This window comes from Fukomys damarensis, unplaced genomic scaffold, assembly GCF_012274545.1.
Source record: "Fukomys damarensis isolate Sample0158 unplaced genomic scaffold, DMR_v1.0_HiC HiC_scaffold_2, whole genome shotgun sequence".
NCBI lineage: Eukaryota > Metazoa > Chordata > Mammalia > Rodentia > Bathyergidae > Fukomys > Fukomys damarensis.
Genome location: NW_022900914.1, coordinates 25,348,021 through 25,359,017, shown reverse-complemented (window position 1 = coordinate 25,359,017; position 10,997 = coordinate 25,348,021). Strand labels below are relative to the sequence as shown.

The window sequence follows — 10,997 nt, the reverse complement described above, 5'->3', positions numbered from 1 at the left end:
AATGTAATACATTATATTAACAAAGTCAAGGACAAAAACCATATGATCCTCTCAATAGATGCAGAAAAAGCATTTGATAAAATTCAACACCCATTCATGATAAAAACCCTGCAAAAAATTGGAATAGATGGTCTATACCTCAATTTAATAAAGGCTATCTATGAAAAACCATCAGCCAACATCATATTGAATGGCCAAAAACTGAAAACCTTCATGTTAAAATCAGGAACAAGACAAGGATGCCCACTATCACCACTTCTCTTCAATATAGTTCTGGAAACATCAGCCACAGCAATTAGACAAGAGAAAGAAATTAAAGCAATAAAGATAGGAAAGGAAGAAGTTAAACTATCATTATTTGCTGGAGATATGATACTCTACATTGAAGATCCAAAAAACTCCACCAAAAAACTTCTAGACTTAATTGGCATGCATCTTAATCCTGTTTATATTTATGGTCCTGCAGGCTCTAACCATGCATTTCAGGAGATTTAAGGTGTGTGGCTCCAAAAGTCCATTACCTCTGCATATCCATCTTGTACGCACCTCTGGCCAACACCCCCACATCACCTAAGACAGGACCTGAGCACACTGGATCTTTTTACAGATCACCCAACCTGTGAGTGGCATCAGGACTGGATCCCAACCTCTGATCCAAGGGCAGTGCACTTCCCTTGACACCAGGCTGTGGCGCAACACAGCATCTGTGGCAGAGAGGTTTACTTCCTGTACTGGGGACAGCCTGCTTCCTCTCCTCCTGACCGGGAGAGGTGAGTCCGGCCTTGGGGCAGTTACCATCCTGGGATGTCTCCCATTTGCCAGTGCGAGGTGATGCTGACGTTGGTGGCTGCATAAACCCCTTGTACACCACGTTTCCAAATCTAGACCACTCCTACCTACCTGTCTCCCACGTTAGAAAGGGCTTGCATTTTGGGATGAGTGTTCTGATAAGAGGATTGAGAGGGAACATGAGGCCTTCCAAGGTACATTTTCTTATGTAACAATAGATGGTTGCTTAACTACTTCCTAAGGAGAGTGGTTCAGACTAGTATGTTTCAGTCATTTTGTACTGTGGATCACAGTAATAAATGCGTGTTTCGTTGTGAACCAGAATACATAACATATGTGTATATACAGATACGTATAACAAATAAAAGTTTGACAAAGCAGTATTTAATTTTACTACCTACAATGAATTCTGGATTTTCTATTCCATTTGGTTTCAAATGTACTTTATGCTACAGAGAACTGTACACTTAAAATGGTTAAAATGACAAAGTCTGTGTGTATTTTAACACAAAACCAATAGATATGTTTTATTTTTGAGATGGAATTTCCAGCATCTTAAAAAGTCAGGTCTTAGGATCCCAAGTCCACAGTGTCTAGCAGGGCAGAGGACTGGGCCTGAGCCTTGTTTGCCATTTGAGAAAGAGATGGAAATGAAGGGCTTTTCTTATGGGGGAAGGTATCCCAGAAACTTTAAGCTATGCAAATTTGAAGCAAATTGCTTCTGGGGAGAACCCAGCTGCTTTGAAGTAAGGGGAACCCAGCTGCTTTGAAGTAATCCGACAGCAGATGTTTTAGAAAGAGAAGTTGTACATTCTTAATGTAAATTATTTAGGCAAAAATGTCTCCCTGCTTACATGGCTTTTCTCTTTACCTGCATGGTTCCTGCAGGTATTTGCCTTCTCCAGCTGGTACCAAAGCCTGCTTTGCCCTGGGGTGGTAGAGTTCTTGGACTAAAACTGCATGTGACCCTTACTGCCAGCACTGAAGCAGAGTTGAAGTTTTCCAGGCATTCCTGATTTTCTCTAGGTGTCTTTCTGACCAAATGAATTATTTCTCTTTCTTCAGCTTGCTCCCCAGAGAGCAGAACACCTAGTTCCTGCTTACCCCCACCCTCATCTGGAGCCTATCAGCTCTGCCCTGAGTGCCAGACCCCTACTTGTCAACCCTGACGACAGTCCTCGTGCCTTGGGCACCTTCTTCCATTCCCCATGCCATGTCACTTGTCCCAGACCTTAACCCTGTGGTCTCCATCTGGTTTATAGTTGGCTTCTCTTGCCTCCACCCTGCCAAGCTAATCTTCCTGAAACAGGTTTATGGTCAAGTAACAGCCCAGCTCAAAAGTGGGGCTTTTTGCCTACTGTCCAAACTCTCAGATACTGTTCAATGTTCCCAGTCAAACCAGACCCCAGCATCTCTCCAGACGCCCCCCCTGAAAGCCTATCTGCTGCTGCTAAACCCATTGACCCCCTCCAGCTGCCCACCACTGTGCCTTTGCAGCATTATCAGCATCTATATGGCTTCATTCTCTCTGTTTATGGAAGTGTCCATCCGCAAAGCCAGTCTTTATTCCTTCCTCCCTGATGGACTCCTCACCCACAGGACCCCTCTTTCGACTGGAGTCTGCAGTCACTGCACCTCTTTCCTTTCTTCCCTGCCACTTAGCCTAAACCAGTGTGAGAGCAGCAGGTATCTTTCCACCTGTCTAAACCAGTGTTCTCTCTGGAAATGCAAAGGCATTGCAATGGTCTAAGTAAAGACTCGAGTCATTCTTCCCTATTTGAACAAATTATTCTCAATGAATACTACCAATGGTCTATCTTTCCCAGGTGACTCTCCTGAAAATGAAGCTGTTCCTCTGGATCTGCCCAAAGCCTTGTTTTCTTGTCGGAGTTCTCCTACATTGCTATGTACCCTTTCATTCATCTTCATCTCTTTTCCTGCACTGGTGTTTGATTGTCACCAGTGGGACATCTTACACCATCCACCAAAAGATTTAAATGTCTTCAGGTTAATACTTGGTAAAACAGCCATGATGAGCTTGGGGTGGGGGGTTCAGGGTTGGATCCCTTCACTCCAGGCTGATACCTGCTTTGTTCTCTACTGCCTGTCTCTCATGCCTACCCAGTACCTCACACAGTTCAAACATTTGTTGAAATCAAAAAGGAGGATGCACCCTTCCCACATACTTAATACTGTACTTAAAATCCCCAAAAGGATTTCCTAAATTTCTTCACCCACTTCCTGGATTGTGCAAGTTGCGCTGTGCTCGGAGCTCTGGAGAGCCCCTTTGCCTTCCTCACCCTGCATCCCTGCAGTGTCAGGAGGCCCCAGTCTGCAGCCACTTCCCTTTTGGCCAGCAATGAGGAACCCACACTCGACAGGGCTGACCTCAGACTCTCTCACAAACCTAGCTGGGGTGAAGCACAGATGCTCCAGGTTCTGTACAGTCTCACGTAGGCAAGGACCCAAAGAAAGAGAAATTATACTTTCTCTAAAAACTCTCTTGCACCCACAAAGACAAAATTGCCAGGTTTGAGGGCCGGGGGATTTAGCTCAGTGGGCCTTGCAAGCCCAAGTCCTGAGTTCAATACCTGGTACCAAAAACAAAATCGCCAGGTGTGAAATGTCTCTGCCAAGGTCACAGGGGAGGAGGAGGTGCTTGGGCATGCAGGCTGTATTCCTGTTCTTAACCAGGGTAGTGGTTAGAGGATATTTTTGCCTCGTAATAATTCTTTGAACTGTACATTTACATTCTGTGCACTTTCCTGAACATGCATTAAATTTCACAATAAAAGAGCCAAACACAAAAAGAGAAACGTTCTCTTCACCTCCAAATGTTTAATCCAATGTTTCCAGTAACTGTGCTCTAATCCCTGCTGGAGGAGTTCCTGTTCTCCAGAAGCATTATCAGAAGTAAAAGTGGTTGGAACAACAAAAGACACTGAAGCTAGCTCTGAATGGTATCTGGAAAGGGGGCCATGCTGTCCTCGGCTTTGCCAGAAATCCAGAGGCCCAGGAAGTGGTGGGGCTTCAGTGAGGCCTGAAAATGAGAGTGAGATTTAACAAGCAGAGGGAAGCAGGGCAGACCATTTTAGCTGAGAGAACATTGTGTGCAAAAGCTGTTAGGTGGGGCTGGGTTGATGTGTTTAGGGGCCAATGAAAAGCCTGGCTTGGAGCCCTACCTGCTACCCCCAGCCCCAAACACAAGGCCAGGGGATAGATACCAGGCAAGCCTGCCTCGGCTGAGCAGAGGGGTCTGAGCTCTCATGCAAAAGCAGACATGTATGTGGCTTGGTTTGTTTTGTTGCTTTGCTCAAGCAGCCAGCCCATGTGGGCTCATAATGCCCATCCCAGACAGCCTAGAAGTTATATCTGCCAGACCCATTACACCAAGTACACGCATTCCTGCAGAGACATTTGCTGTAGCCCCGACTTTGAACCCTACCCCACCCTGCAGCTGCTTTTGAGTCCTGGCACTAAGAAATGTGAAGAAGTAGGGATGCAGGGACAAGCACGAGAACCCAGAACTGCCGAAGCTGGGATGAGGATGCGTGTGGGCCATGAAATCACTCCACTCTGCTCCCGGTGGAAGGCCCTGGCATTCAAGAATTTCACCCACCATCACCAAACTTATGGTTGATGCCTGAGACTGGGCAAAGGTGCCGTGAAGCACTGAGGGGATCTCTGAATTCCAGGCAGGGCTGCTAAGTTTCAAAAGCAAGACTAAAATAACTTTTCACTTTAGTGAATGGAAATCGGATCAGTGCTAGGCAGTCAGTAAACACAAAGAGGAACTGTGATGAAGAATGAAGCCTAAACCAGAGAAGAGTTAGGAGCGATAGCGGTAGCAATGTCGATGGTGGTTACCAAACATGAAGGTTAGCTCTGCGCCTAGATCAACAGTCACTTCTTTCATTTAATCCTCACGATGATCCCACAGGGTGGGTGCTCATATTATCTCCACCATACAAATGAGAAAACTGAGTCTTCGAGGGCCAGGCTGCTCTGCCAGAGTCATACCAAGGTCAGTGCAGAACCAGGCCTTCCAGCAGGCTAACTCTGGAGCCCATGCTGTGGGAGCTGGCCATGCCCACTCATGCCCTGTCTGGGCACAGAGAGGTGCCCGCTTCTCAGACTGGCAGCCTCTGTGGCAGGTGTGACTCCCTTAAAGACCATCTGGTGACTTTTACTTGTGCTAATTTCTCATTAAACCACCTCCAGATTTGGCTTCCCAGGCCACTCAACATTCAGGGAAAGGAGGCCATGAACTGCCAGTAAGACAGCTGTAGTTTTCATTAGTAAATTAATAAATTGCCTGCCAGGGTCCACACGCGTCTGTTAAGGTGATCCCCCACCCTGGAGTGGAGCCCACTGTGTGCCAACTTAATTGAGATTCTGAGTGTGCAGGGAAGTGTCTGGCCCTGGCCTGGGTGCCAGAGAAATCCCTCTTGTCCTTCTCTTGGCAGACATGGCCAGCCGTCCCAAGGGACAGCCCGGCTTTATGGATTCAGGCTGCCTGATCAGACTGGGAGGGTTGTCTGTACAAAGAAGGGAGCGACAGTGCCAGGTTCCAGGGTATGTTCCAAGTTCCATGTTCTGTGTGCAGACTCCCGGCGCCAGAGCAAAGGCGGGCCTTGGCAGGAGACTGGTAGCCTCAGCTATGGTATTTTTTCCTTCACACACTTAACCTGTGGCTTCCTGTGTCTTGTGCTTCCTCTGCTTTTAGTCCACAGTGGCCCCCAGAGCTTGTGATCAGCAGGGTAACTCAGGGAGGTATTTTTTGAAAACCACTTAATTGACTTGTTATCTAGAAATGGAGAATGTTTTGGTCTTTTTACTAAAATATATATATTTTTAAAAGGGCATCCTGCGGTTGGGGATTTAGCTCAGTGTTTCAGCCGCCTGCCTTGTAAGTGCAAGGGCCCGAGTTTGATCTCCAGTACTAAAACAAAGCAAAACAAGAAGTGCATCCTAAAATAACAAGAGTAGGTGGGTTAGTGTTTTGTTTTGTCATCTTCCACTGACAGTGTCTCTTGCTGAACTCTAGGCCTTGGTCTTTGTCATGAACACTGGGTTTTCTACAAAGCTCAGTGAGTGAGTATGTACATTTTTGTGGACAGCATTTGTGTATGTGTGTGTTGTGGGGGGTAAAGATAACATTAAATCTATATTCTTCATAAACGTTTAGGTGTACAGTCCAGAATTGTTGGCTATATGCATGTTATTGTGCAGTATAGCTCTGGAACTTTCTTATCTTGCATGGCCAAGATTCTACATGCATTAAACAACTGTCCATGTCCCCCACCCCCTGGTCCCTGGCAACCATCCTTCTATTTTCTGCTTCTATGAGTGTGATTACTTGCAATACCTCATGTAAATGGAACATACAGTCCTTTTATGACTGTCTTATTTCACTTAGAATAATATCCTCAAGATTCATCCACATTGTAAGATGTGATAGGATTTCCTTTCTTTATGAGGAGGAACACTATGCATATATATTCATATGTATATATATTGTATATATATACACACACACATATATATACACACACACACACATATAAGAGTACCACTCAGTCATAAAGAATGAGAAACTAGATATATATATTACATTTTCTTTGTCCATTTATCCTTCAAGGAATGTTTAGGTTGTTTCCAACTCTTGGCTGTTGTGAAAGCGATAAAAATGAGTATGCAAATCTCTCTTTGAGATCCTGTTTTCAATTATTTTGGTAAATGTCCAGAAGTGGTAATTCCAGTTTTAATTTTTTGAGGAACTTCCCTACTGTCTTCCATGGTGGCATATATTACATTTTCTTTGTCCATTTATCCTTCAAGGAATGTTTAGGTTGTTTCCAACTCTTGGCTGTTGTGAAAGCGATAAAAATGAGTATGCAAATCTCTCTTTGAGATCCTGTTTTCAATTATTTTGGTAAATGTCCAGAAGTGGTAATTCCAGTTTTAATTTTTTGAGGAACTTCCCTACTGTCTTCCATGGTGGCTGTACCATTTTACCTTCCCACCAACAGTCCACAGGGGATCCAGTTTCTATAAATCCTTGCCAGTACTTGTAATTTTTTTCTTTTACAATGGCCATCCTAACAGGTATGAGATAATATCTCATTATAATTTTGATCCACATCTCCCTATTTATTAGTAATGTTGAAAATCTTTCCATATACCTGTTGGCCTCTTGTATATATATTCTTTGGAGAAATGTCCACTCAAGCTCTTTGCCCATATATAGTTTGTGTGTGTGTGTGTGTGTCTGTCTGTCTGACCACAATTTCTTGTGACTCTTCCCAGTCCTCTCCACCTCCACTGTTCATGTTATTTCCATTTATGTATTAGTTGGGTATTTCCATTCCACTGATTTCCTGTCTGAGTCTTAGGTCATCCTTGCCTAGAGAACTTGTAAAGTAGGTCTTCCCTAACTCCCTATTGTTATTTAATAATGAAAATCTGAGTATATCAGGCATGGACCACTGGATATCCAGGTGGAGGCCTCTGTTCTCCTAAGGGATAACCTAAGACAAACTGCTTTCCCTCTCTGGATTGCAGTTTGCTCATCTGTCAAATAAGAGTTATGGAGATAGTCTCTGTGATTCTTCTCTCTAGGCTCTGACTTTCTCTCTCTCCTCATCTTGTGTTCTCCACAGCTGGGGAAGAGGAACTTCAGAGACATTCTCGAAACTCTGCCCTCACTCAAGTAACCAAAGGGTCCACCAGCTTTCTCCCCGCCCCACTTTCTGAGAGAAGCCATGGCTCTAACTGATGCTGCTGTACAGAAGCAGATTAAGCACATGATGGCTTTCATTGAGCAGGAAGCCAATGAAAAGGCAGAGGAAATAGATGCTAAGGCTGAGGAGGAGTTCAACATTGAGAAAGGACGCCTTGTGCAGTCCCAGCGACTCAAGATTATGGAGTATTATGAGAAGAAGGAGAAGCAGATAGAACAGCAGAAGAAGATCCAGATGTCCACCATGAGGAATCAGGCAAGGCTGAAAGTCCTGACAGCACAAGACGACCTCATCTCAGAATTGCTCAGTGATGCAAAGCTGAGACTCAGTAGAATTGTGGCAGACCCACTCATGTACCAGGAGCTCCTGAGTAAACTAGTGCTGCAGACTCTGCTCCGATTGCTGGAGCCCGTGATGATTGTGCGCTGTAGGCCTCAGGACTCTCTCCTCGTGGAGGCTGCAGTGCAAAAAGCCATTCCTGAGTACGTGATGATCTCCCAAAAACAAGTGCAGGTCAGGCTTGATCAAGAAGCATACCTGGCTAGGAGTGCAGCTGGAGGCGTGGAGGTCTATAGTTGCAATCAGATGATAAAGGTTTCCAATACCCTGGAAAGTCGACTTGATCTCTCTGCCCGGCAAAAGATGCCAGAAATACGAAAGGCTTTGTTTGGAGCTAACGCCAACAGAAAGTTCTTTGTATGAGACTCTGGAAAGTGAAGCTGGGGTGAATTGCTGTCTTAAATTATTTGGGCAAAGGAAACTCATAAGGCTTCTCCTCTTTGAAAGTCTTGCTATTGTCCTATCTTTTTCCATTAAAAAAAGCTTTAGCTCTGAATAGCTAAGACATTATATTTTGTTAACTTTGTAGTAAAGGTCAGATTAATGCTCAGAAACCAAATTCCCGTTCACTCATATAGAGAAGAGCATCTGGGCCATTTTGTGGTCTGGGAGTAGGGGAGTGAAGCTGTCTTTTGTTAGTGTACCCTTGTGGTATGTGAATCATATTCTTGACCTATAGGCCCGTGTATTCTAAGCTTCCCCAATATGCTTGTGTGATGTGTTTCTTCCTTTATTCTTTGTTTTAGCTTTTTGAGACGGTCTTGCTGTGTAGTCGTGGCTGGTCTTGAACTCACTATATAGACCAGGATGGCTTGGAACTTGCAGAAATCCTCCTGCCTCAGCTTCTCAGTTGCTGGAATTACAGGTGTACACCACCACACCCGGACCACAGTGTGTTTTCCTTCTTTCATTTCAGCCTCAGCAGCTGTACTTGTGTTGTTTAATGAGGCATGGAGGCCCTTTCCATGCATACAGGGCCAACATCATGGGCATCTGGTCAGAGGAATCAAGCAGGATTCCGTCTCTCAGGATTCAGAAGGCCCAGCCCTTGTGGTTAGTGCTCCAGAGCCTTGAAATTCCTGCTTTTATCCGTGGAATTGTCATTTCTAAGTGAAGCCTTGATAGGACTTTGGAGTCTGTGCCAGAGACTGAGAGCCTAAGCTCATGCATGCTACTGACTTCCAAAGTCTGCCTACCTCCCCCAGATAGTTCTTAGGCACCTACTTCCCAGCCTCATGCACCCCTGAGTCCCAGCCTTTCCTCAGCTTACCAGTGAACCCTACCACCCTCTGCCCTGGCAAGAACCTGGCGTGCGTGCAGGGAGGGTCAGAGTGGGTGCCCATGCTGCAGAGTTTCAGAGCAGGCATCGTGGTTGCCATCTGTGCCTGGCCCAGACACAGTGCATAGATCTGGAGCTGATGGTTGTCACGTTTGCTGGGCCCAAAAGTCAGGAAAATACTCTGTGCCTGGCAAGGACCTCTCCTGGATAGTTCAAGCCTAGGAGGACTTAAGCTCTTCTCCTGTAGTCAACTCATGGCACTTTCTGGGAGAGGCCAAGAAACACAGATGGTGTAATTTCAGTGGTTTTGCACATGGGCATTGCAGTGTATAAAAATGAATGGTAAGAAACATGGCAATAATTTAAATTTTTAATTTCTTTTTAGAAGACACTAAATAGCAAATAAATACCATAAAAAGTGGAGGGGGGTACTATAGGAGAAGGGAAAAAACTTTGTAGTTTAGTATCTTAACTAGTACTTTTTTTTTTTGCTCTTTTTAACAGTAGATCTCACGTTTTTATTTTGTACCAAGCCCTGCAAATTACACAGCTCGTTCTGCAGGAGTATGTGTGCTTCAAGGTCTAGTCTGTGCCTGAGCATGCTTTATTTATTAAACATTTTTTTAAAGAAAATAAACCCCAAGTAACCCTCTCCAGCGCTAAGTTGTGTCCTGTGTGGTTAGTACCATACTGCAAGGAGCAGGGACCTCGTGAAATTCAGACACAAAGTAGGGGGTAGGTTATTAATAAATAGGTCCTTGGCAGGACACAGAGGCAGGAATCTCTCATCACCTCAGCAGAAAGCTGGCTCTGGGACTCAGAAACCCACCTGAAGTCCTCCATAAAGCCGCTTCACTTTTGTCTTTCAGAACTGACTTCCTCGGCTCTACCCAGGTTAAATGGTGGGATATGGAAGGCCCAAGTGCCAAAGCCTCCATGTAACAGTGCCGGAAGCAAACTTGCTCTCCTTGAAGCCAATTCCACTGCTCTGAAAAGGTATCCACTTGGCCCAGTTTGGGTTGGATGACTGCTTCAGGCCCAGTCAGTGTCTGGGGCAGTTTCCAGAGAAAGAGAGGGCTTTGCCAACTGGATAGATACCCAAAGGGTGTCTTCTTTTGGGGCCTTTTGAGTTTCAGATTCATTCAGTGACCATTTTCTAAGTGACAGCAATGAGCTAGGCACTGTGCTGGGTGCTGGGCTCTGAGAAATACGATCTGGTCCCATCCTTGAACAGGTCACGGACATATGAACAGGTGATGACTGTGGTAGCCATATGACATGAGGAGTGCCCGTCTAGTGGTGACAGAAGATACTGTGGGAGTACATGACTGGACTGGATGGTCACAGAGATCTGTTGGCATTGAGCTGGAGAGATAGCTCTAAGCAAACATGGGAAGAAGTCGTGCAGAGGCCCTGAGATGAGAAAAAGTAGGGTGTGTTAGAGGAACTGTGTGGAGGTATGTGTGATGGAGGTTGAGTGGTGAGGAGGCAGTGACCACAATGAGATTGGGAGGATGTGCAGGGTGGGATTACATGGTGTCATGCACCCTGTTCAGAGTTAGCTTTAATTCTGGTGGGTGGGTGACAAGGGGTCAGGGAAGAACTTTAAGAGTGAAACAGTGAGAACTGTACTTTAAAAAACGCTATCCTAGTGTCACTGCATATGGAGGACAAACCAGAGGAGGAGTTAGATGGGAAGAAAGAGACCTAGGAGGGGTTACTCATTAGCTTCAGTGAATGATGAATAATCTCCCCAGCTCTTCTGTGAGGAAGTGTAACTCATGCATGGATACACAGGTCAGGAGAGATGAGAATCAGGGCCAGTGTCCTGCCCCCTCTCCTCTCCC

General features: G+C 45.3%; 1 protein-coding gene across 2 annotated transcripts in view; it reads left to right on the top strand.

Annotated features, from left to right (window-relative positions):
* The window catches only part of Atp6v1e2 (ATPase H+ transporting V1 subunit E2), a 24,059-nt gene extending 15,422 nt beyond the window's left edge, over positions 1 to 8,637 (top strand). The window contains exons 1-3 of one of the 2 annotated variants that reach the window (XM_010615774.1): positions 5,392 to 5,452; positions 7,452 to 8,256; positions 8,618 to 8,637. In XM_010615774.1, the coding sequence (XP_010614076.1) occupies positions 7,554 to 8,234 (681 nt within the window). In that variant the 5' untranslated portion in view covers positions 5,392 to 5,452; positions 7,452 to 7,553 and the 3' untranslated portion in view covers positions 8,235 to 8,256; positions 8,618 to 8,637. Of the gene's footprint in view, positions 1 to 5,391; positions 5,453 to 7,451; positions 8,257 to 8,617 lie in introns of those variants that run through there. The other variant, XM_010615773.3, reaches the window with a different exon arrangement.
* The last annotated feature ends 2,360 nt before the right edge of the window (positions 8,638 to 10,997 follow it).